The sequence below is a fragment of the Hemiscyllium ocellatum genome, chromosome 50 (assembly GCF_020745735.1).
Source record: "Hemiscyllium ocellatum isolate sHemOce1 chromosome 50, sHemOce1.pat.X.cur, whole genome shotgun sequence".
Taxonomy (NCBI): domain Eukaryota; kingdom Metazoa; phylum Chordata; class Chondrichthyes; order Orectolobiformes; family Hemiscylliidae; genus Hemiscyllium; species Hemiscyllium ocellatum.
In genome coordinates this window covers 2,586,201-2,612,293 of record NC_083450.1, presented here as the reverse complement: position 1 = coordinate 2,612,293, position 26,093 = coordinate 2,586,201, and the positions used below count along the sequence as shown (strand labels likewise).

Below are 26,093 nucleotides of genomic sequence, written 5' to 3'. Positions count from 1 at the left end.
ATTGTCTGCAATCAAGGCCGAGACATTGATTGTTTTCAACAGAGAGTTGCGATCGAGTTCCTTGGACTAAAGCATTCAGGAGAAAACAGGAACAGGGCACTGAGTAGGGCGGTCAGCTGTGATAGTATTGAATGGTGGAGCAGGAGAGAAGGGCCGAATGGTGTCCTCCTGCTTTCATTTTCTGTGTTCCTATGAATGGCCCACTTCTGCGTCTCGTGGCCTATTCCATTTGACATCCCTTTGCCTCCCCTAACTCTCACACCGTAACGTAGCCAACCTTTCTGTGCTCTTTCCAGGTTCCATTCCGAGCTGTCGTTAAGTCCTGAGCAAACTTGCCAACTTCAGTCACTGCCGCTCCCGTTGTTTATATGAATAGTAAACCTAGCACCATTCTGGTGTACACCACAATGACGTTCCGCAGACATGAAAGCGACCCATTCCCACCTCCTCCCTGCTGTCTGAGTGTCAGCCAATCGTCCATCCACCCTAATATACTAACCCTGACATGATGGAGTTCCATTCTCTCCAATAATTTTTGATGTGGCATTATCTGGAAATCTAAATACTGTCCATCAACCGGTTCCCCTTTATCTACACATGTTCCATCCTGGATGAACAACTAAAAATGATTTATCCTTCACAAAACCATATTGACCCTGTCTGATTACCTTATCGAAATGTCTTGCTATTAATTAGGGTCACAGAGATGCACAGCACAGAAACAAGCCCTTCGGTCCAACCCGTCCATGCTGACCAGATATCCCTAACCTAATCTAGTCCCACCCGCCTGTGTTTGGCCCATTACCCTCCAAACCCTTCCTATCCAGGCACTTCTCCAGATGCCTTTAAATGCTGTAACTGTACCAGCCTCCATCACTTCCTCTGGCAGCTCATTCCACACACGCACCACCCTCTGTGTGAATGAAAGTTTCTAACACATTCCCTCTGGCAGGTTTTAAGCAAACTGGCCTTTGGACCAGGCAGGTCACCCCTGACTAAACTTGGAAGCAGACATCAGTCTGGCCCTGTCCAACTTGTCCACACAACACGACGTGCCCATTCCAGGAATGGCTCTGATAAACCCTCCGGACTACTGCGGTGGGCTGTCGTTCTAACTGGGCCAAATGGCTGGATGTTTTGTGAAGTTCAACACAGTCTGACAAATCGCGTCCCATTTCTGACTCAACGGAGTGACTCAAGAGAGTTTGGTTGGAATTGGAAATCATTTCTCCGTGTGGGAATGGGAGTTGGGAGGTCATGTTGTGACTGTACGTGACATTGGTGAGGCCATGTTTCAAATACTGTGTTCAGTTCTGGTCTCCCTGCGACAGGAAGGGTGTTGTGAAACTTGAAAGGGTTCAGAAAAGATTTACAAGGATGTTGCCAGGGTTGGAGGGTCTGAGCTACAGGGAGAGGCTGAACAGGCTGGGGCTGTTTTCCCTGGAGCGTCGGAGGCTGAGGGGTGACCTTATAGAGGTTTATGAAATTATGAGGGACATAGACAGGGTAAATAGACAAAGTCTTTTCCCTGGGGTCGGGGAGCCCAGAACTAGAGGGGCATAGGGTTAGGGTGAGAGGGGAAAGATATAAAAGAGACCTAAGGGGCAACTTTTTCACCCAGAGGGTGGGACGTGTATGGAATGAGCTGCCAGAGGATGTGGTGGAGGCTGGTACAATTACAACATTTAAAAGGCATTTGGATGAGTAGGAAGGGTTTGGAGGGATATGGACCGGGTGCTGGCAGGTGGGACTAGATTAATGTAGAATATCTGGGTCAGCATGGACGTGTTGGGCTGAAGGGTCTGATTTTGTGCTGTGTGACTCTGTGACTGTGGTAGAGTGGGTCACCTTGGACGGGTTGGGCCGAAGGGTCTGTTCCCGTGCTGTGTGACTCTGTGACTGTGGTAGAGTGGGTCACCTTGACTCTGCCCAGCCTCCTAGTGGCTGACACTCTCTGCCTGTGATCTGTTTCGGGTGGGTGTCTGACTAACAGCTCTGCCTCTGTAGGATGGAATCAGCTCTGCTGTTCGGAATGAGTGACATTAATTAGCCTCGTAATGCACATTTCATAACACAGCTTTTCTGTGGCTGCTGATCTGATTCCACTCACTGGGGAATGAGAGTGGGTTGTGCAGGGAGAGAGAGAGAGAGAGAGACAGCCCTGTGTTTGGATACCAGCACAAGGACGTGCTGAACACCATGCCTCCTGCAGTGATTCAGCTGCAGAGACAACTCAACTCAAGCAGTAATGGGGTCAGAGCCCTGGTCTCCAACCCAGTTTCTCTCCCTATCATCCCTCTCTTAGTGTCACAGAGTTACACAGCACGGAAACAGACCCTTCGGCCCAACTCCTCCATGCCGACCAGATATCCTACATTAATCCAGTCCCACCTTACAGCACTTGGCCCATATCCCTCCAAACCCTTCCCATTCAGATACCCATCCAGATGCCTTGTAATTGTACCAGCCTCCACCACTCTTAACATTCACCTGTACCTGTGGTTTTGATTTTGCTGCTGGTTATTTACTGATCTATGCTAAATATCTCTGTGATCTGCCTGTATTTCTCGCAAGATAAAGCTTTTCACTGTGCCTCGGTACACATGACAATAAATTCAATTCAATTCCTCTGGCAGCTCATTCCATACACGTACCACCCTCTGGGTGAAAATGTTACCCCTTAGGTCTCTTTTATACCTTTCCCCTCTCACCCTAAACCTATGCCCCTCTAGTTCTGGACTCCCCCACCCCAGGGAAAAGACTTTGTCTATTTATCCTATCCATGCCCCTCATGATTTTATAAACCTCTCAGGTCACCCCCTCAGCCTCCGACGCTCCAGGGAAAACAGCCCCAGCCTGTTCAGCCTCTCCCTGTAGCTCAGACCCTCCAACCCTGGCAACATCCTTGTAAATCTTCCAAGGGAATGCCAGCCTGGGTTACCGAGTCAAGGCTCTGGAGTGGGATTTGAACTTATGGCCCTCTGACGAGGAGATGGGCATGTCCCCCCCCCAGCCAGGGGCTGTGAAGGGGAGGAGAAGCAGCCTGCTGTTACTGACGCCTGTCCTTCGGGCTCGGTCAAACTGACTGGTATCTCTCCTTTCCTGGTCTCACAAGCTGCTCCCCTGTTGGGAGTCTAACAGCAGCCTCTGTTTGACAGAGGCTTTTCGCCAGAGAGGCCGTGGAGCCTGCTTTGTACGCCACCTCAGAAGGGAAACAGGAAATGGTCTTGTTTCTGACAAACCAGAGTTTCTGCTGACTGTAACTGTCAGAGAGACCGAGAGAAAGGCCCTTCGGCCCATTGAGTCGGTGTCAGAACCAACCATTCGAATCACATTTACCAGCAGTCCACCCAAAGAGTCACACAGCACAAAAACAGGCCCTTCGGCCCCAACCCATCCATGCCGACTGGACTTCCCAATCTGACCTCGTCCCATTCTCCAGCATTTAGCCCATATCCCTGCCTTGGCATCTCCTTCTTCAGAGTGATGTGGGTTTCTGTCTCTCTCCCTGTCAGCCTTCCAGGCAGCGAGTTCCAGATTCCCCATCACCTGCTGGGTTTTGTTGGAAACCGTTTGCCGGGTGCAGACACCTCGCGCCAAATCGCCTCCTCAAGCAGCCCGGTGTTGGACAGTAGGGAGCTCCCCCGGTCTGAACTTACACTCAACAAGGTGTCTACACTAACATTGCAAAGCCGATGCTATTCCTTGCAATGTAAGACCCTGCACACGAGCACTGGAATCCAACGGACCTTGGTAACGTTCATGCACAAACACTGCCTCCTGTGACAGTCCCTTGGTGCTTTCCCAGCCCTGTGAGACTTCAGTGCTGTCCAATTTTGATGTTGTGGCCTTTGTGGTGACACTGTGGCTTTAAGAGGTGTATTTTGTTCTGGTTTAAGTTTTGAAGAGAGGTTGTAAGGCAGAAGGTGCTGAGCAGTTACCAGAGGCACTAGAGTGAACAGCTGTGGGGGGGACTTGGGACTAAGAAGGTTAAACTATGAGAAGCAGCCTGGCCGGGTGGTGTGTGGGGCTCCCACAGAAGCAGGGAGTTTAGTTTCACCATTCAGCTGCTGGAATCTCAGGCATTGATTTGATCGTCACGTGAATTATATGGGAAGAATACAATAAAACACAGTGAAAAGCTTTCGCTTGTCACCATGGAATGTCGTCGTTTTGTATAACTTAAGAAGAAGGAAGGATGGAGATCGATGAGAATCTGTCGGTCCTGAGCCGGCTCATCACCGTCAATGACGGCTATGCCACCACTCTGCTGTCGTCTACACCAGACCCAACCAAGGGCAAAGTCCCCAATCCTCAGGCACCACCGTTTGACACTGGGGCCTAGACTCATCCACCACCGCCAGTGATGGACCGACCAATGTTGGGTCCACCTCATCAAAGTTGCTCGGACATCACTGCTCCACCACCACCAGCACCAGGACCCAACCAGTGTCACAGTCTCCAACCGTCAGGCGCCACCGTTTCCTGCCAGGCCTACCTCACCGGTGTAGCAGCAGCAGCAGCAGCCGATTCCAGTCCTGGGCTTGCTCCGGTAAAGCAAGCGGTGGCTGACTCTCGGCAGCACCGGGCCCTGCCGGACATCCATTCCCTCGGCTCTCATCACCAACAATGCCATCCAAGCTCAGGACAAGGTAAGTCAGTGACACAGAGTCACAGAGATGTAAAACATGGGAACAGACCCTTCGGCCCAACCTGTCCATGCTGACCCAGATATCCCAACCCAATCTAGTCCCACCTGCCAGCACCCGGCCCATATCCCTCCAAACCCTTCCTATTCATATACCCATCCAAATGCCTCTTAAATATTGCAATTGTACCAGCCTCCACCACATCCTCTGGCAGCTCATTCCATACACGTACTGCCCTCTGTGTGAAAAAGTTGCCCCTTAGGTTTCTTTTATATCTTTCCCCTCTCACCCTAAACCTATGCCCCTCTAGTTCTGGACTCCCCCACCCCAGGGAAAAGACTTTGCCTATTTATCCATTCCCCTCATGATTTTATAAACCTCTATAAAGGTCACCCCTCAGCCTCTGACGCTCCAGGGAAAACAGCCCCAGCCTGTTCAGCCTCTCCCTGTAGCTCAGATCCTCCAACCCTGGCAACATCCTTGTAAATCTTTTCTGAACCCTTTCAAGTTTCACAACATCTTTCCGATAGGAAGGAGACCAGAATTACACGTAATATTCCAACAGTGGCCTAACCAATGTCCTGTACAGCTGCAACATGACCTCCCAACTCCTGTACTCAATACTCTGACCAATAAAGGAAAGCATACCAAACGCCGCCTTCACTATCCTATCTACCTGCGACTCCACTTTCACGGAGCTATGAACCTGCACTCCAAGGTCTCTTTGTTCAGCAACACTCCCTAGGACCTTACCATGAAGTGTATAAGTCCTACTAAGATTTGCTTTCCCAAAATGCAGCACCTCGCATTTATCTGAATTAAACTCATGACATGAAAAAGAGATGGAAAAGAAATGAGAAAGCGGTGAGTGTGGACAGGCCTGAGTACAGGAGCCTGACTCCATCGCCATATCGGGAGTGATAAAGGGTTGGAAACGGCAGGAAATCTTTCCTGGCTGCTATACTCTCTCCAATTTTTCTCTTTGATGTTTTTTTCCCTCCTTTTATGCCCAAGGTGTGTGTTTATGGGACATGACTCGATGGGAACAGTTAATTAGTAATAGGTATTGTATCTATTATTCTGTGAAGTTTCCCAATACAGTTATTCTTATTCCTTGTTCTGTTTGTTGTACTTTAACTGTGGTGGATGAATAAAGTGTGTTTTGCTTTCAATCCGGTAGTTTGACCAATCGAATTGCATCTGGAACACAACTTCTCTATAACGCTATGACCTCACATTTACACAGAACATAGAAAACTACAGCGCAGTACAGGCCCTTCGGCCCTCGATGTTGTGCCGATCCAAGCCCACCTAACCTACACTGGCCCACTATCCCCCATATGCCTATCCAATGCCCGTTTAAATGCCCATAAAGAGGGAGAGTCCACCACTGTTACTGGCAGGGCATTCCATGAACTCACGACTCGCTGTGTAAAGAATCTACCCCTAACATCTGTCCTATACCTACCACCCCTTAATTTAAAGCTATGACCCCTCGTAATAGCTGACTCCATACGTGGAAAAAGGTTCTCATGGTCAACCCTATCTAAACCCCTAATCATCTTGTACACCTCTATCAAGTCACCCCTAAACCTTCTTTTCTCCAATGAGAACAGCCCCAAGTGCCTCAGCCTTTCCTCATACGATCTTCCTATCATACCAGGCAACATCCTGGTAAACCTCCTCTGCAGGTGTTGAGGAAAACCTCCTCTGCACCCGTTCCAATGCCTCCACATCCTTCCTATAGTCTGGCGACCAAAACTGCACACAATACTCCAGATGCGGCCGCACCAGAGTCTTATACAACTGCAACATGACCTCAGGACTCCGGAACTCAGTTCCTCTACCTTTAAAATACGAGGAGGTGAGGGTCCAGAATATCCACTGAATATTTTGAGGGTGTTTGGTCTGGTTCAGAACCATCACAGTAATAATTCAGATGCAAGAGCATTGAGAGAACATTTTTAGAAAGGGTTGGAGGGTTTGGTAAGATATATTAGGCATAAGTGAGGCCTGCAGATACTCAGGTGCTGCCTGATCTGTGCTTTCCCAGAATTAGGTTTGGTAAGATATTCCTTGAACACTAGGCAGATTGAGTAAATCGTTAGGGTTCTGGCCATGTGGTGACATTTGATTTGATTTATTGTAGTCTCATGTACCAAAGTACAGTGAAATGTTTTGTTTTGCAAGCAGTCCCAATAGATCATAGTAGAAGAAAGGGAGGACTGCAGATGCTGGGGATCAGAGCTGAAAATGTGGTGCTGGAAAAGTGCAGCAGGTCAGGCAGCATCCAAGGAACAGGAGAGTCGACGTTTCGGGTATGAGCCCTTCTTCAGAATAGATCATAGTAAGCAAGGACATGCAGATCATAGGGTGCTTTATGATGTGGAGGAGCCGGTGTTGGACTGGGGTGGACAAAGTTAAAAATCACACAACACCGACAACGGGCAGCACTCTGAAAGAACCTGTTGGACTGCAACCTGGTGTTGTGTGAGGTTTACAAGATAATACATGGCTTGGAAAGGGTGGACGCTAGGAAATTGTTTCCGTCAGGCGAGGAGACTAGGACCCGTGGACACAGCCTGAGAATTAGAGGGGGTCAATTCAGAACAGAAATACGGAGACATTTCTTCAGCCAGAGAGTGGTGGGCCTGTGGAATTCATTGCCGCAGAGTGCAGTGGAGGCCGGGACGCTAAATGTCTTCAAGGCAGAGATTGAGAGATTCTTGATGTCACGAGGAATTAAGGGCTACGGGGAGAATGCTGGTAAGTGGAGTTGAAATGCCCATCAGCCATGATGGAATGGTGGAGTGGACTCGATGGGCTGAATGGCCTTACTTCCACTCCTATGTCTTCTGGTCTTATAGGGTGCTTAAACAGTGCGAGGTGTACAGGTTACACCTGCACAGAAGGTGCACCAAGCAAGGTCAACACGAGCAGGATCAAGATTATTGTAAGTGAGACAGCGATGTGAATGTGCAGCATTTTGGAAATGGAGAACCCTTCAGTGTTGCTCGGTCAAAATCCTGGAATCCTCTCCTTCCCGATATTCTGGGCGAACCCACAGCACAGAAGTTGAGTTTTAGGAGAAGGTATTGCCTTCCCCAGGACGGCCAGGGAAGGCAATTGCTGCCCTAGTCAGTAAAGGCCCACATCCCCGGAACAAATTGGAAAAAAGCAATGAGTAACATTTTGGAGTAACAAAACCACACTGTTTTCAGAATGAGCGATCTCACATCCCCGGGTCAATTATCTCTCGACTTTTGCTTTAAAAAAACTTCTGCCTTTTCTTCAGCCAGAGAGTGAGAAGCCTCTGGAATTTTCTGCCGTAGAAATCAGTCGAGGCCAAAACATTGAATGTTTTCAAGAAATAATTGGAAGTAGTTCTGAGGCCTGAGAAGGCAGGAACAGGATCCTGAGTTTTAGATTACTTACTGTGTGGAAACAGGCCCTTCGGCCCAACAAGTCCACACCGACCCGCTGAAGCGAAACCCACCCATACCCCTACATTTACCCCTTACCTAACACTACGGGCAATTTAGCATGGCCAATTCACCTGACCCACACATCTTTGGGCTGTGGGAGGAAACCGGAGCACCCGGAGGAAATCCACGCAGACACGGGGAGAACGTGCAAACTCCACACTGTCAGTCGCCTGAGGTGGGAATTGAACCCGGGTCTCTGGCGCTGTGAGGCAGCAGTGCTAACCACTGTGCCGCCCAGTTGGATGATTTCTGGTGATGGATGGAGCAGACTTGAAGGACCAACCCCCACTGTCCCGTGGCCAAACACTTCAACCCCCACCCCCTTCCCACTCTGATCCTGGGCCTCCTCCATTGTCAAATCCAAACCACCCAACGCCTGGAGGAAGAACGCCTCATCTTCTGCCTCGGGACCCTCCAACCCCATGGCATCAATGTGGGTTGCACCAGTCCACCACCTTATCCCAGTTCCAACCTTCCAACTCGGCACCGCCCTCATGACCTGTCCTACCTGTCCACCTCCCTTCCCACCTAATGCTCCACCCTCCTTTCTGACCTATTCCCACCCCCATCCACCAATCGCATTCTCAGCTACCTTCCCCGCAGCCCCATCCCAACCCCCCCCCGCCCATTTATCTCTCAGCTCCCAGCCCACAAGCCTGGTTCCTGATGAAGGGTTTATGCCTGAAACGTCGATTCTCCTGCTCCTGACCTGCTGTGCTTTTCCAGCACCACACTCTCAACTCTAATCTCCAGCACCCTGCTGTTCTCATTTTCACCTTGATGGGCTGAGTGGCTTCCTGCTGCTGCTATTTCCTACCCTTTGACAAAGGGAATTCTAAAAACTCACAACTCCCTCAGAAAGGGAAACAGCCCTTATCTCCGTATCATCTTTGGTAAAGTTAAAAATCACACAACACCAGGTTATAGTCCAACAGGTTTAATTGGAAGCACTAGCTTTCGGAGCAATGCTCCTTCATCAGGTGATTAGATTAGACTTACAGTGTGGAAACAGGCCCTTCGGCCCAACAAGTCCACACCAACCCGCCGAAGCGCAACCCACCCATACCCCTACATTTACCCCTTACCTAACACTATGGGCAATTTAGCATGGCCAATTCACCTGACCCGCACATCTTTGTGACTGTGGGAGGAAACCGGAGCACCCGGAGGAAACCCACGCAGACACGGGGAGAACATGCAAACTCCACACAGTCAGTCGCCTGAGTCGGGAATTGAACCCGGGTCTACAGGCGCTGTGAGGCAGCAGTGCTAACCACTGTGCCACCGTGCCGCACATGTGATTGTGGAGGGCTCGATCGTAACACAGAATTTATAGCAAAAAGTTGCAGTGTGATGTAACTGAAATTATACATTGAAAAATTATTGTCTGTTAAGCCTTTCATCTGTTAGAATACAGTGATAGTTTCACTTCTTTCATGTGTAAATCACAAAACCCTTTATTTTAAAGTTGCATTCTCGGGTTAGCTGTTAACAATGGTGATAGCTAGACAATATGTTGAAGGTGTTAGCCCCCTGTGTTCTCTGTCTATGACCTGATGTTTAGATTGATTCTAATCTAATAAGTGAGAAAACGGAGTTTTACATAAATTCCTTCAGTTTTTGAGCTCAGAGTTCTACAGGAATATATGCAGGTTTTGAGCAAAGTGCAACGTAACTCTGCAATACAAATTCACCACACAGAATATATGTGTGTATATGGGTCTTTGTCTGTGTGTGTGTGTGTGTGTGTGTGTGTCTGTCTGTCTGGGGTGGGGGTTGTGAGTGTGAGAAATTGTGTGTGTGTGTGTAGTGGGTGCAGAGTTTCTTAAGTCTGCGAGGAGGTGCATGTGTGAGCGTGGGAGTGTGTGTGCGTGTCTGTGTGTACCTGTGTCCGTGCGTATGTGAGAGTGTGGGAGTGTGTGTGTCTATAACGGTGTGTGTGGGTGTGTGTGTGTACCTGTGTCCGTGTGTAGGAATATCTGTGTGTGTGTGTGTGTGTGTGTGTGCAGTGCAACGGTGATCACCCGTAATGTGACATTAACCCAAGGTCCCGGTTGAGGCCCTCCCTATGGGTAATGAACTTAGCTATCAGCCTCTGCTCGGCCACTTGCCCAGCCCTCCACAATCACCTGAAGGAGCATTGCTCCGAAAGCTAGTGTGCTTCAAATAAACCTGTTGGACTATAACCTGGTGTTGTGTGATTTTTAACTTTGTACACCCCTGTCCAACACTGGCATCTCCAAACCATCTTTGGTAAAGGTTGGGATAGATTCTACACCAGTTGGGAAACCAATGGGATGTCAGATCAATCATAATCCTATTGACTGGTGGAATAGAATTGAGGGATTGAATGCATTTTTATGGAATCCTGATATTTAAACGCTGACTATGCAAATTATTCAATTTGCAAATACTGTAGAAAAGAGCACGCGTTCCCATTCATTGAAAGATTTGCAAAACACTCATTGTTATTGCAGTGGACTTCCGGGTAGCAAGGAACCGCCCCGTTCCCCCAAGACGATTGGCGAGCCGCGTGTCGATCTGACAGCTGATTGGTGAAGACGGCTGCCAATCTGACCAGGGACGTCACAATGACGGTTCAAACCCATCACCCATGACGACGTTCAGGGGCACGCCGTGCTCCCGTTGGCGGATGGCGCCGTCAATCAGAGGGCGGGTTGCACACCTCTGTTTCGGATTGGGGAATCGTCCCGTCGATCAGGTGCCGGAACGTAAAACCAGTTTCTGATTGGCCGAATATGCCGTCTATCAGATGGCGGACGTCAGCTGCCGTCTCCGATTGGCGAACACGTGTGATCAATCAGAAGGCGGGGTGTCGAGCTCCGTTTCGGATTGGGCGCTTGAGCCGTCAATCGGAAGCAGCCCCATCCCCGTCCAACCTGGGGCTGCGATTGGCGGAACGAGCCGTCCATCGGGACGGGGGGGCGGGAACACCCTCCCCGCACCTCGATTGGTCCAGGATGCCGGCTCGATGGGGGGGGCGGGGATGACAACGCCAGAGCCGTACTCCTATTGGCTAGCGCCGCCGTCCGTCAGGAGTGGGAGGCGGCGGCGGGCCCAGAAACCTTGATCGTGATTGGGCGAGGTGGGTGGAGGCTTCCGGCGGCCGGTTCTCTCCCCCCTCCCCCTCCCGTGGGGCGGAGGAGGGAGGGAAATGGAAGCTGATGGGGGGCGGGGCCCAATGGAGTGTTGTTGCCCGTCCGCCGCCATGTCCCCGCCGCCGCCGCCGCCGCCGCTGAGGTGATCCCGTTCCCGGCCTTCGAGCATCCAGGCGGGGTGCGGCGGGCGGGTGGGTGTCCGAGGCCCCCCCCGGGCGCTCCGCCTCGCCGCATGGAGGCCGCTCTCAAGGCCAAGGGGAGGCTGCTGGCCTCCAACGCCTTGGACGCGAAGGACGAGCTGGAAGAGGTGAGCGGCTACTACCAGGCGCAGGCTTCACCCGCCGCTAGGCCGCACTGGGTGGGGGTGGGGGAGGGGGAGTGAGGGGGTGGGGGATGGGGGTCACATTTACCCCTGACCCCCCCATTATTTCACTCAAATGTCATTCCATTAAATTATTTATCTCTGGTTTGAGTTTGAAAATATGACCCTAAAATCTAAATTTTCAATTTCAACCCCTTTTTTTTTCAAATTCAAATCTAAATTTCAATTTCAACCCCCCCCTTTTTCAAATTTCAATTTCAACCTCCCTTTTTAAAATTCAAATCTGAATTAATTTCTGCCCCCTTTTTCAAATTCAAATCTAAATTTCAAATTCAAATCTAAATTTCAATTTCAACCCCCTTTTTCAAATTCAAATCTAAATTTCAATTTCAACCCCCTTTTTCAATTCAAATCTGAATTAATTTCAACCCCCTTTTTCAAATTCACATTTCAATTTGAACTCCCCTTTTTCTAATTAAAATCTAAACTTAAATTTCAACCCTGTTTTTCAAATTCAAATCTAAATTTCAATTTCAACCCTGTTTTTCCATTTCAAATCTAAATTTCAATTTCAACCCTGTTTTTCCATTTCAAATCTAAATTTCAATTTCAACACTGTTTTTCAAATTCAAATCTAAATTTCAATTTCAACCCTCACTTTTCAAATTCAAATCTAAATTTTAAATTCAAATCCAAGTTTTTCAAATTCAAATCTAAAATTCAAATCCAAGCCATAGAGCTGGAGAACATGGACCCAAGCGTCTGATTCCAACTTGTTCATGCCGACCAGATGTCCTAAATTCATCTAATCCCATTTGCCCATATCCCTCTAACCCTTCCTATTCATGTAGCCATCCAGATGCCTTTTAAATGTTGGAGTCACATAGGAGAAAGTGAGGATTGCAGATGCTGGAGGAGATCAGAGTCGAGAGTGTAGCGCTGGAAAAGCACAGCAGGTCAGGCAGCATCCAGGGAGCAGGAGAATCGATGCTTCAGACATAAGCCCTTTTCCTGAAGAAGGGCTTTTGCCCGAAACGTCGACTCTCCTGCTCCTTGGATGCTGCCTGATGTGCTGTGCTTTTCCAGCAACACACTCTCGCCTTTTAAATGTTGTTCAAATCTAACCCTCCATTTCAAATCCAACCCTAATTTTTACATAAATTTCAATTTTTCCGGCTACAATTTTATTGAAATATTACTTTAAAATTGAATCTTTTTTTGAAAAATTAAGTCTATTCCCACATGTAATCAAATTTGAATTCAATCTAATATTATAAAATTAAATCTAAAAGCTTTTAATTTAAGCTAACTCTGGTTTTTTTTAATGTTGAATCTAATTTTCACATCTAATATTCAACATCTTTGTTAAAATACAATTTTAAACAAAATATTAAATTATTAAATCTAATGTTAAATCGATGAATTGCTCCTGAATTAGTCTGATTCATAACTCTAATTTTTCAAATTCAATCCTTTTTTAATTTTCTAAATTAAATCTGTTTTGATTGTTCATTGGTATTGTGTTAAACAAATTTTAGAAACATAGAAAAATACAGCGCAGTACAGGCCCTTCGGCCCTCTGTTGTGCCGATCCAAGCCCACCTAATCTACACTAGCCCACTATCCTCCATATGCCTATCCAATGCCCGTTTAAATGCCCATAAAGAGGGAGAGTCCACCACTGCTACTGGCAGGGCATTCCATGAACTCACGACTCGCTGAGTAAAGAATCTACCCCTAACATCTGTCCTATACCTACCACCCCTTAGTTTAAAGCTATGCCCCCTCGTAATAGCTGACTCCATACGTGGAAAAAGGTTCTCATGGTCAACCCTATCTAAACCCCTAATCATCTTGTACACCTCTATCAAGTCACCCCTAAACCTTCTTTTCTCCAATGAAAACAGCCCCAAATGCCTCAGCTTTTCCTCATATGATCTTCTGACAAGAAAATTGTTGATATCTCCAAAGATCATCCATCCCTCTCCAGACCTGACCTGTTTTGTTCAGGAGAAAGTGAGGACTGCAGATGCTGGAGATCAGAGCTGAAAAATGTGTTGCTGGAAAAGCGCAGCAGGTCAGGCAGCATCCAAGGAGCAGGAGAGTCGACGTTTCGGGCATGAGCCCTTCAGGAATCCGAAACATCGACTCTCTTGCTCCTTGGATGCTGCCTGACCTGCTGCGCTTTTCCAGCAACACATTTTCAGCTCTTGTTTTGTTCAGGGTCAGTATTACAGGAATGCAGCGCTGTCATGGGATCTGCACATGCTCATTTCTCACTCCCTGTTGGATCTGTTCCCCCTTGTATTGCTGCTGATGTGATGTAGTGTTGAATTTTGCTTTCAGGTGCTTCCTAATGGCACTGTTGTTCCAGTGAAAGTGCTGGATTAACACGATATAACTAATCGTGTTGGAATGGAGGAGAGAATGATTTGTGGGAAATAGTCCCAGAACACGGTGGCACAGTGGTTAGCACAGCTGCCTCATGGCGCCTGAGACCCAGGTTCGATTCCCGCCTCAGGCAACTGACTGTGTGGAATTTGCACGTTCTCCCCGTGTCTGTGTGGGCTTCTTCCGGGTGCTCCGGTTTCCCCTTTTAGTCCAAACACGTGCAGGTTAGGTGAATTGGCCGTGCTAAATTGCCCGTAGTGTTAGGTGAAGGGGTAAATGTAGGGGAATGGGTCTGGATGGGTTGCACTTCGGCGGGTCAGTGTGGATTTGTTGGGCCGAAGGGCCTGTTTCCTCACTGTAAGGAATCTAATCTAAGTAAAGCTAAGAGTCAAGCTGAAGACAAAGTTACCAGCAGTGTGATACTTTCCAGTTGAGGCCAGAGTCACTTCCTGTTGGGTTCGGGGGTATTTCTGAGATTATCTGATGGTGAGTTTGGGGTTTACAGAGGTGTATTTTAGGGATTACCCAATGACTCTCACTCCACATTGTACATCAATTGGCACAACAAAGATAGGCAGTCAGCTGTTCTGACTCAGGCCTGGGAGGGAGAGGAGGGTCGGTGGGATTGCATCGATTGCTGTTGTGCGGAGGGTCTGGGAGGATGGTGGAAGCTGATTCCAGAGGTGATTGGATTACCCCTGCAGGTGGGGAGCAGGAACGGACAAGGCAGTGATGCCGTTTGCTTGGGCACTGAGGGCTCTGGGAAGATTCTCGCAAAGCCAATCCCTTTATCGCTTTTCTAAAGTTGTGTAACTTGAAAGGGTTTAGAAAGATTTACAAGGATGTTGCCAGGGTTGGAGGATCTGAGCTACGGGGAGAGGCTGAACAGGCTGGGGCTGTTTTCCCCGCAGTGTCGGAGGCTGAGGGGTGACCTTATGGAGGTTTACAAAATTGAGGGGCTTGGATAGGGTAAACAGGCAAAGTCTTTTCCCTGGGGTCGGGGAGTCCAAAACTAGAGGGCATAGGTTTAGGGTGAGAGGGGAAAGATATAAAAGAGACCTAAGGGGCAACTTTTTCACACAGAGGGTGGTACGTGTATGGAATGAGCTGCCAGAGGATGTGGTGGAGGCTGGTACAATTACAACATTTAAGAGGCATCTGGATGGGTATATGAATAGGAAGGGTTTGGAGGGATATGGGCTGGGTGCTGGCAGGTGGGACTAGATTGGGTTGGGATATCTGGGTCAGCATGGACAGGTTGGGCTGAAGGGTCTGTTTCCATGCTGTACATCTCTATGACTCGATGAATGGTGCCGTGGCTCTGAGGTCGATCTCGTGTCCAAGACCAGTTCAGCCCAACCTTGCTATTGTATTTGGTACCAAGGTGCGGCATTCCCCTGGTGCTCCCTCTCTGGCTCCCCGTCTCCCTGGGTGGGTTCACTGGTGTATTCCCTGCTACAGTGGGATTGCTTAATGAGCAGATGCTAAACAGATTGGGACTGTACTGACTGGAGTCTACAACAACGAGAGGTGATCTCATTGAGACACACAGGTTTCTGAAGGAGCTTGACAGGGTCAATGCTAACAGGATGTTTCCCCTTAATGGGAGGATGCATGAGCAAAGGACTTGTTCTCAGAATTACAGGGGAGCTAATTTTACCAGGATGTTGCCTGGTATGATAGGAAGATCGGATGAGGAAAGGCTGAGGCACTTGGGGCTGTTCTCATTGGAGAAAAGAAGGTTTCGGGGTGACTTGATAGAGGTGTACAAGATGATTAGGGTTCAGATAGGGTTGACCGTGAGAACCTTTCTCCACGTATGGAGTCAGCTATTACGAGGGGTCATAGCTTTAAATTAAGGGGTGGTAGGTACAGGACAGATGTTAGGGGTAGATTCTTTACTCAGCGAGTCGTGAGTTCACGGAATGCCCTGCCAGTAGCAGTGGTGGACTCTCCCTCTTTATGGGCATTTAATGGGCATTGGATAGGCATATGGAGGATAGTGAGCTAGTGTAGGTTAGGTGGGCTTGGATCGGCGCAACATCGAGGGCCAAAGGGCCTGTACTGCGCTGTATTTTTCTATGTTCTAAGACTGAGATGAGAGGAATTTCTTCTGAGGGTTGAGGGTCTTTGGAACTCCTTCCCACAGAGAGCTGTGGGGCCAGGGTCCTTGTGGATATTCAAGGCTGAGATAGGTTTTTGATCAGTCAGAGAGAATCAGGAAATGGTGAATGGATGTGAGGAATGTCAGCCATGTTCTGACTGAATAGTGTCACAGTCTCGAGGGGCTGAATGGCCTCCTCCTCCTGTTCCTAGTTGTTATGGTCTTGTGGACAGGAGTCCAGCTTGGACCCAATAGGGCTGCAGTAGCCCATGGCGGAGTGGTTGGCCAGGGTTGGGAATACCCGTTGCTGACTCCTTGCTGCTCCCTTCGTGTCCCCTGCTTGTGGGAGTGTGAGCAGAGAACTGTCCACCTGCAAACATCACAGCGGTCCCACAGTGCCCGAAGAGAGCATCTTCTCTCAGCTTCTTCCCCACAGGAATGCTGTTCAGCCAGGCTTAACAAAGAAATATTCACTGCACCCCTTTCCTTCTCTTGTTCAGAAACTAGAGAGGTGTTTCAGTGTGATTTCGCCAATGGTCAGTGGTGTGTCTGAGAGAGAAGCTAACGATGCATTGAATGCTCATGTAAGTACGGGCCAGCATTTCTGTCACTATCTGTGTTGTCATGTCCTCGAACCTCAGCAGCAATTGCCCCTGCTGCTGCCATTTTGTTAGCCTTTTATTCTCCCCCCCCCCCCCCCCCCCCCCCCCCCCAGACCCACAATCCCAAACTCTGCTCTGATCACTTCAGTCACGCTGTGACTGCTTTTCCCCATGTCACTGGTGGCACTCTTGCACCCGTTCAGCGTCTCCCCGTTTCTCACCCTCTGCTCCTCCGACCATGTGCCCCAGTCTGGATGCCCCCCCACCCTGTGCCGTGTGGCTGCCCACACTGAGGTGGGCAGCTTTGGTCCACGTTGCTGAGTCATTAAGGCTCCTCCCCATCTCAGCACCGGGGCTGCATCTGGTCTGAACCGTGAACCCTGCCCCATGACCCTTGGGTGTTCTGTCTGGCCGATGCCATCTCCTCACCACCCCCCTGGGGCTCTGTCTAATCCTGAGCATTTCCCACCTCTGTCCTACAGCTGTGTCAGGGGCTGTCATCAGTTTGGTACTGGGGGATCTGAGCCCGGTCAGCAGCTGTTAATCCTCCACTCTCTGCTCATTCAGGACCGGAAATGGGAGCTGTGTGGCTTTGCCTCATCATTCACAGGATGAGGATGTCGCTCCCTGGGCCAGCATTTACTGCCCTGTCCCTAATTGCCCAGAGGGCCAGCTAAAAGTCGACCACATTGTGGTGGGCCTGGAGTCACGTGGGCCAGACCAGGTAAAGACGGGCAGATTTCCTTCCCTGACCCAGATGGGTTTTCCCGACAATTGAGAACGCTTTCGTGGATTCCAGATTCCAGATGCTTTTTTGCTGATGTCAAAATGCCACCATCCCAAACTGGGAATCCGACCCTGAGCAGGAGTTGGTTTGTTTTTGTAGAATTAGTCTTCTCAGTGATCCCACTGCTTCCCCCTGAAGCAGCTTCAGCTCCTGCTGGGACCTGGGGAGTCCCACTGGTAAGCTGCATCGTGGGATAAAGATTGGGTTGGGGTTAGTGTTGCTCCCCCCCCCCCCCCCCCACCCCCCACCCCCACCCCTCCCCTGCCTGATCACTCTGCCTTGACTTGACAGGTCTGCAAGGGGGCCCAGCAACATGAGGAGGTTTGTCTGGGACTTTTAACGATGATTCTAACCGAACCTTCGCAAGCGCAAAGGGTGAGTCTTTTTCCTTCCATTGAATTCCCTACCTGTTCAAATCCTTTATCATGTGCCTCCAGGGCCAGAGGCCGGGCACTACTGCTGTGTCACATGTTTTTAAACGTGCTGAGTCTGTCTGTCCACGTGTTTGGACTGTTTGCAGAAGGAGTGTACTGATAATCAAATCCCACTATTCCCCGGGCCGTACCGGCAGTGGGAGTGTCCTGCTCAGTCAGCAACACCGCCGGTGTGTGTTTCCCTCTCTCTCGTTGTTCCTGTCAGCAAACCCAGGCTACTGCAATCAACTCCAACATCACCTGTTTCTTATAAAGAAATGTATTCTTTACACAACGAACTTAAATGCAGTGCAGGGGTAGAGGATTCCCAGGGTAACGCAGCGATCATGGAGAGTGAGAGAGATGTAAATCCACCCCGAGGTGGAGGCTGTGAACTGGGGAGACAGATTGAGTTACCGGGTTGCGGACACATGCAGAATGTTGGATAATCTTCAGGCCCATGTTCGGATTGTCCGGCCGGTTTCTCAGGTTTCTCCCTGACAGGGAGACCACCTCAGCTCGGACGGTTACTCCCATCCCGACTGAGACAGAGAGTGAGTGACCCTTCTCCTTGCACGCCACCCCCCCCAGCCACTCCCACCCTCACAGTGCAGGTACCCCACCCCCCCAGCCACTCCCACCCTCACAGTGCAGGGACCACCCCCCCCCAGCCACTCCCACCCTCACAGTGCAGGGACCACCCCACTGCCAATCCACCCTAACCTGCCCATCCCTGGGCACTATGGGACAATTTCCCACGGCCAATCCACCCTAACCTGTACATCCCTGGGCACTATGGGACAATTTCCCATGGCCAATCCACCCTAACCTGTACATCCCTGGGCACTATGGGACAATTCCCCATGGCCAATCCACCCTAACCTGCACATCCCTGGGCACTATGGGACAATTTCCCATGGCCAATCCACCCTAACCTGCACATCCCTGGGCACTATGGGACAATTTCCCATGGCCAATCCACCCTAACCTGCACATCCCTGGGCACTATGGGACAATTCCCCATGGCCAATCCACCCTAACCTGCACATCCCTGGGCACTATGGGACAATTTCCCATGGCCAATCCACCCTAACCTGCACATCCCTGAATACTATGGGACAATTTCCCATGGCCAATCCACCCTAACCTGCACATCCCTGGGCACTATGGGACAATTTCCCATGACCTATCCACCCTAACCTGCCCTTCCCTGGGCACTATGGGACAATTTCCCATGGCCAATCCACCCTAACCTGCACATCCCTGGGCACTATGGGACAATTTCCCATGGCCAATCCACCCTAACCTGCACATCCCTGGGCACTATGGGACAATTTCCCATGGCCTATCCACCCTAACCTGCCCATCCCTGGGCACTATGGGACAATTTCCCATGGCCTGCACATCCCTGGGCACTGAGACAATAAATCTATCTCTTCTTAGTGGGCAGCACGGTGGCACAGTGGTTAGCACTGTTAAGTCACGGCACCAGAGACCCGCGTTCAATTCCTGCCTCAGGCGACTGACTGTGTGGAGTTTGCACATTCTCCCTGTGTCTGCGTGGGTTTCCTCTGGGTGCTCCGGTTTCCTCCCACAGTCCAAAGATGTGCAGGTCAGGTGAACTGACCGTGCTAAATTGCCCGTAGTGTTAGGTAAGGGGCAAATGTAGGGGTATGGGTGGGTTGCGCTTCGGTGGGTCGGTGTGGACTTGTTGGGCCGAAGGGCCTGTTTCCACACTGTAAGTAATTAATCTAATCTAATCTTAAAAAAAGCAGTGCTACAATACTCTTTCCACAGTTAACTTCAGTAAACAGTGGGTCAATGACCTTCTCTTCAGAATTCTTAATTTGTTTTGTTTCCAGAAAGTCAAATGATAAGTTTCCCCTTCAGTCCAGTCTCTAACCAGTTTGTCCTTCTAACTTGTGAACCTGTTTCTCCCAGTCACCGTCCTGAGCTGGGCTGTGGACCTTGAGAAGATGTGCCCGATCTCTGTGTCAGGTTTGTGGTGCTGGTGGATTTGGTTATCCACACAGAAGGGGCCCCGACAAGTAGGGAGTTACATAGGGGTGTGGTGGACCATTCGGCCCCTTGAGACTGTCCTGCCATTCCATGTGATTGTGTCTGGGTTGCAATCGAATCCAGACCCTGAAGTCGGGCAGTACGGCTGAGTACCTGTTGTCTATTGCTCGGGGGAGCAGGGGGCGGAAAGCGATTGCTTCCTGATGATGAGCTTTTGCCCGAAATGTGGATTCTCCCGCTCCTCTGATGCTGCCTGACCTGCTGTGCTTTTCCAGCACCACACTCTCCACTCTGATCTCCAGCATCTGCAGGCCTCACTTTCTCCTCATCGTTCCAACCTTAGTCCGGAGCCTCTTCCGAGAATGTCGGCCTTGAAGACATTCTCCTCCTCCCTCCACAAGGGTCTCGGTGAGTCTGTCCCTCGCTGCACCGTGCAGTTCATGTCCTCGGCAACATTCCTGATGAGCCTGTGCCCAACGTCGACTCTCCTGCTCCCTGGATGTTGCCTGATCTGTGCTTTTCCAGCACCACACACTCAACTCTGATTGAAACACGACAGGAAAGCATCTGGGAGGCGGTAAAGTTACCCCCGTGAGACAAGGGGCCGTGGAGTGGCTCCCCCTGCAGGTCCTGGGAGATGAGTAGTGAGGTGGAGTGCTGTACCCCCGCCCAGTCATTAAACCTGAAAGCAGCCTCCTGCAGCAAGTTGGTGTTGAATTCTGTGCAGTGGCGTGCCTGAGGACGATTCCATACCACAGCCTTCACTGGGAGGGCCACAACCCAGAGAGGGTGGGGTTGCACTAGACGCTGGGAGCGGCCCTGAGACCGCCTGATTTGGGGAAGCTGGCTGCTGGACCCAGGTCCCAGATTGACAAGGGTCGGCCGAAGATCCGCACAGGAGCTGAGAATCCTTTCCCTTTGCCCGTCCCCAGGATCTCGGGTGCACAGCCGGAAGGTGGGCTGCTGGAAAGCAGGGTGCGCGTACTCGCCTTCCCCTGCTCGCGAGGGTCGTGTCATCCTGAAAACCTCTGCCGTGTCTCGGGAGGGTGACTGCAGCTAGAGAGGAAGCCGCTTGGCCCATCGAAGCTCGTGTGCTGTTCGGGTCGATCTGACTTTAACCCCCGCCCCCCAATAATCTGACACACTCCTGGCCATTGAGATCCTCACCACTTCTGCCTTAAACAGATTTTCGCATCCACTGTTTTTCATTTTGAGGAAAGGGATTCCAACATCAAAGAGACGCTGGGGTGCAGGTTCCCCGATCCTGGGAGGTGGAGTCACTGTTGGACAGCAGTGTGGAGAGGTTCACCTTGCCTTCATTAGTCATGGGTTTAGGGGGAGAGGGGGGGAAGATATAAAAGGGACCCAAGGGGCAACTATTTCACCCAGAGGGTGGTGCGTGTATGGAATGAGGAAGTGGTGGGGGCTGGTACCATTACACCACTTAAACGGCATCTGGATGGGGATATGAATAGGAAGGGTTTTGAGAGATATGGGCCGGGTGCTGGCAGGTGGGACTAGGTTAGGTTGGGATATCTGGGTCAGCAAGGGGGGTGTGTCCATGCTGTACGTCTCTATGACTGTCCACACACTGAGAGGGAAAAGAAGTCAGTCCTCATCTCTGGAAGAAGTGGGTGCCACCTTGTTTTCTTAAAACCTGTAAATAGAAGCCCTTCAGCCCATCAAGTCTGTGCTGGTCAAACACTAGGCCCTAGTTTTACAGCAGCCAAGTTGTTTATCATCCAGGGACAGGCGACGCAGCGGTTATATCCCCTCGACCAGAGAGGATTAAGCGATGGTGTCACTGTGGCTTTGCAGGAGGAGACCATTTTCGGGAAGGGGCAGCTCTCTGCTGAGATGTCCACATCGATAGAACGGCGTGCATTGTCCCCGAGTGTGTGCTGGCCAGTTTCCTGCCTGCCTTAACGGTGATCTCGGATGTTGTGTTACAGTGTTACCGGGATCTGATGTTGGTGAGCAGAGACGGCATGAACCTGATTTTAATGAAGATTAATCAGCTCCTCATGGAGAAGTACCTGAAACTGCAGGATACCGTGAGGATACAGGTGAGGGGCACAGCCCTGGAGATTACACTCGAGAGAAGGACCACCATACCGGATAACTGGGGTTGGTCAGTGCTGAGGGAGCGGGCACTGTCGGAGGGGTCAGTGCTGAGGGAGCGGGCACTGTCGGAGGGGTCAGTGCTGAGGGAGCGCTGCACTGTCGGAGGGGTCAGTGCTGAGGGAGCGCTGCACTGTCGGAGGGGTCACGCTGAGGGAGCGGGCACTGTCGGAGGGGTCAGCGCTGAGGGAGCGGGCACTGTCGGAGGGGTCAGCGCTGAGGGAGCGGGCACTGTCGGAGGGGTCAGCGCTGAGGGAGCGGGCACTGTCGGAGGGGTCAGCGCTGAGGGAGCGGGCACTGTCGGAGGGGTCAGCGCTGAGGGAGCGGGCACTGTCGGAGGGGTCAGCGCTGGGGGAGCGGGCACTGTCGGAGGGGTCAGCGCTGGGGGAGCGGGCACTGTCGGAGGGGTCAGCGCTGGGGGAGCGCATGGCCATTCAGTCCATCAAATCTGCACCACGACCCAGCCCCTGACCCTATCCCTGTAATCCTAGGTTTCCCATGGCTCGGCTAATGTAGCCTGCAACCCTGAGTCACAATGGACAGTTAGATCCGGCCGGGATCTTTCCAGTGAGCTGGGCGTGGGGAGGAATCCCTCGTGTAACCAGTTGGCAGTTGCTGTGATGTCAATCTGCATCCCTGCAGCATGGGGAGGGCCGTGCACTCCTGGAGTTAGCTGAGGGGGGGGCTGCCAAGGCCAAACCGTGGGGGCTTTGCAGGATCTGGGGTTGTGCCTGCCCTCCAGTCACCCTGGGACCACCAAAAACTGACCAGGCACTGCCCTGGGGTCTCGACATTGCGATGAAGGTGGACTGACCAGGACAGCTGGAGCAGCACCGTGACATCGGCCAGGGCTGACACAGTGTGTTCGATACGTTTCGGTGGCAGTATGTGAGGCCATTACCAAGCTTGCTTCAGCTTGGTATAAACACTGCTTCCCATGGAGACGTCTGTCTTTCAGCTGTTCGCACTTGACCAGCAATCCCAAATCTGTGACAACATGCTGTTTTCATCATAACGGTGAATGCATTCAGCAGAATGATGGCAGGTCTGTCACTGTATAATCCTGGGGTACAGTACTGGTGGGGGCAGGTCTGTCACTGTATAACCCTGGGGTACAGTACTGGTGGGGGACAGGTCTGTCACTGTATAACCCTGGGGTACAGTACCTGTATAACACTGGGGTACAGTACTGGTGGGGACAGGTCTGTCCCTGTATAACACTGGGGTACAGTACTGGTGGAGACAGGTCTGTCACTGTATAACCCTGGGGTACAGTACTGGTGGGGGACAGGTCTGTCACTGTATAACCCTGGGGTACAGTACCTGTATAACACTGGGGTACAGTACTGGTGGGGACAGGTCTGTCACTGTATAACCCTGGGGTACAGTACTGGTGGGGACAGGTCTGTCACTGTATAACCCTGGGGTACAGTACTGGTGGGGACAGGTCTGTCACTGTATAACCCTGGGGTACAGTACTGGTGGGGACAGGTCTGTCACTGTATAACCCTGGGGTACAGTACTGGTGGGGGACAGGTCTGTCACTGTATAACCCTGGGGTACAGTACTGGTGGGGACAGGTCTGTCACTGTATAACCCTGGGGTACAGTACCTGTATAACACTGGGGTACAGTACTGGTGGGGACAGGTCTGTCCCTGTATAACACTGGGGTACAGTACTGGTGGGGACAGGTCTGTCACTGTATAACACTGGGGTACAGTACTGGTGGGGACAGGTCTGTCCCTGTGTAACCCTGGGGTACAGTACTGGTGGGGACAGGTCTGTCACTGTATAACACTGGGGTACAGTACTGGTGGGGACAGGTCTGTCCCTGTATAACACTGGGGTACAGTACTGGTGGGGGACAGGTCTGTCCCTGTATAACACTGGGGTACAGTACTGGTGGGGACAGGTCTGTCCCTGTGTAACCCTGGGGTACAGTACTGGTGGGGACAGGTCTGTCACTGTATAACATTGGGATGCGGTACTGGGTGGGGGACAGGTCTGTCACTGTATAACATTGGGATGCGGTACTGGGTGGGGGACAGGTCTGTCCCTGTTTCCCCTGGGGTGTGGTGGTTGTGACCGTGTGAAGTTGGAGTGAAGTAATGTCCTGGTTTGACCCGCCCCCCCCTTTCTGAACGCCTGGTGCTGATGCCGTTTCCTGTTTGCCCCACAGTTGGTGTGGACAGTCCGTGAAGTTGTGAAGAACGCTGTGTTGGGAGCAGATGGAGTGTGTATGACGTTAATGAAGCAGATTGCTGGTGAGTTTGTGTTTGACCAGCTGCCATTCCGTGGGGTCCTCGCCTGTCTCTTTTCTGGCTGTCCCCTGTCGTACCCGGGGAGCCCCCTGAATGACCTGACATCGTCATCTCGGCTTCAGCCTTGGCCCATTCCCTCGAGTTGTTGCCTGGATTGGATGGTGGGTCCATGCCACTGCCTCCTTGCAGAATAGAGATGGGGCGGGGGATGGGGGAGGGTCACTGAAAGTCCTCCAGTGAGTGAGGTCACATCCTGTGCTGTCCACTCACTCGCTTGCCCACTCTCTGTCCAGTAATCACTGTTTGGTTTGTTTCAGTTCCAGCAATCTGTGGTGTTTTGATTTGAATCGGTGTGCTGGCTCCCCTCCTGTCTGGGCCCCTCTCGCGCCCTGATCGCTCTTCAGACATTCACACTCCGGGAGCAAGGCATCCCCTCGACCCTTCCCTCTACCCGGGCACCCCCCTCTCCCCTGGACACTGCCCCCACCCCTCGCTTTTGCTTTCCTCACTGGGCACTATCCTTGCTGACTCTTCCCCTCTCCGTGCACTAATACCCCCCCTCATTCAAACTCCCCTTTGCTGGGTGTTGTCTCCCTTCTCCCTGGGGCCTTAAGCCTGACCCCCCCCCCGGTCGATGCTAACCCTCCTTTGCCTCTCCGCAGCCATCGACACCCCCCTTGCTGGTCCTCCCATCTCTCGCATGTGGAGGAACTGCGAGGGCATAAGTGCTGCCGACCTCCCCCCCCCCCCCCCCCTCCCCAATCCATGCCCAGGTTAGTGCCCACTGCCCTTGACTTGAGTTGTGCACAGGTATGCACCCATGGTGCTGGGCCCCAGAGTCTGGACGGTTGATCACGAAGGGATGCACTGGAAGCAGATGGTGCTTGGAGCGGCTGTTGGAGTGTGACTGAGCCGAGCTTTTACAAAGGGGCTATTCCCAGCGTGCTGGGCTGTATGGCCTGGTGTGCTGTCAGAGTGAGTGCTGGTCCTTCAGCAGTAACGTGTCCACCATCACGGCAGTGATCTCTCTCCTCCTCTTGCAGGCGGCGATGTGACTCCGAAGAATATCTGGCTAGCTGAAAGTGTCCTTGAAATCCTCGTGGACCAGCGGTAAGAGTCAGGCGCCAGCTCCGCAGCAGGGTCGTTGATAACACTGTGCCCAGGGAGGTGGGGTGAAACGAGTAAGAAGCTGGACTGCAGGCTGGTGGGAGAGAGCAAGCAGCCTCGTTATCGCTACGTGGGCCCTGAGCATGGAAACAGAGCCCTCAGTCCAACTCTTCCATACCAGCTACGTTACATACAACAGAACAATACAGCGCAGAACGGGCCCTTCGGCCCTCGATGTTGCGCCGACCTGTGAACTATTCTCAGCCTGTTCCCCCTACACTATCCCATCATCATCCATGGGCTTATCTAAGGATTGTTTAACTCTCCCTGATGTGGCTGAGTTGACTACGTTAGCAGGTAGGGTATTCCACACCCTTACCACTCTCTGTGACATCTGTGTTAAATCTATCACCCCTCAGTTTGTAGTTATTCCCCTCGTACACGCTGATGTCGTCATCCTAGGAAAAAACCTTTCACTCTCTCCCCTATCTAACCCTCTGACCATCTTGTATGTCTCTAACAAATTCCCTCTTAGCCACCTTCTCTCCAATGAGAACAGACCCAAGTCCCTCAGCCTTTCCTCATAAGACCTTCCCTCCAGACCAGGCGACATCCTGGTAAATCTCCCCTGCACCTTTTCCAATGCTTCCACATCCTTCCCGAAATATGGCGACCATAACTGTACGCAATATTCCAAGTGTGGCCGCACCCG

General features: G+C 51.2%; 1 protein-coding gene across 1 annotated transcript in view; it reads left to right on the top strand.

Moving 5' to 3' along the window:
* Positions 1-11,291: 11,291 nt before the first annotated feature.
* The window catches only part of ints3 (integrator complex subunit 3), a 35,225-nt gene continuing 20,423 nt past the window's right edge, over positions 11,292-26,093 (top strand). Inside the window, exons 1-6 of the mRNA XM_060820611.1 lie at positions 11,292-11,560; positions 16,571-16,654; positions 17,751-17,834; positions 21,844-21,957; positions 24,193-24,277; positions 25,318-25,384. Of these exons, the coding sequence (XP_060676594.1) occupies positions 11,486-11,560; positions 16,571-16,654; positions 17,751-17,834; positions 21,844-21,957; positions 24,193-24,277; positions 25,318-25,384 (509 nt within the window). The 5' untranslated portion in view covers positions 11,292-11,485. The remainder of the gene's footprint in view (positions 11,561-16,570; positions 16,655-17,750; positions 17,835-21,843; positions 21,958-24,192; positions 24,278-25,317; positions 25,385-26,093) is intronic.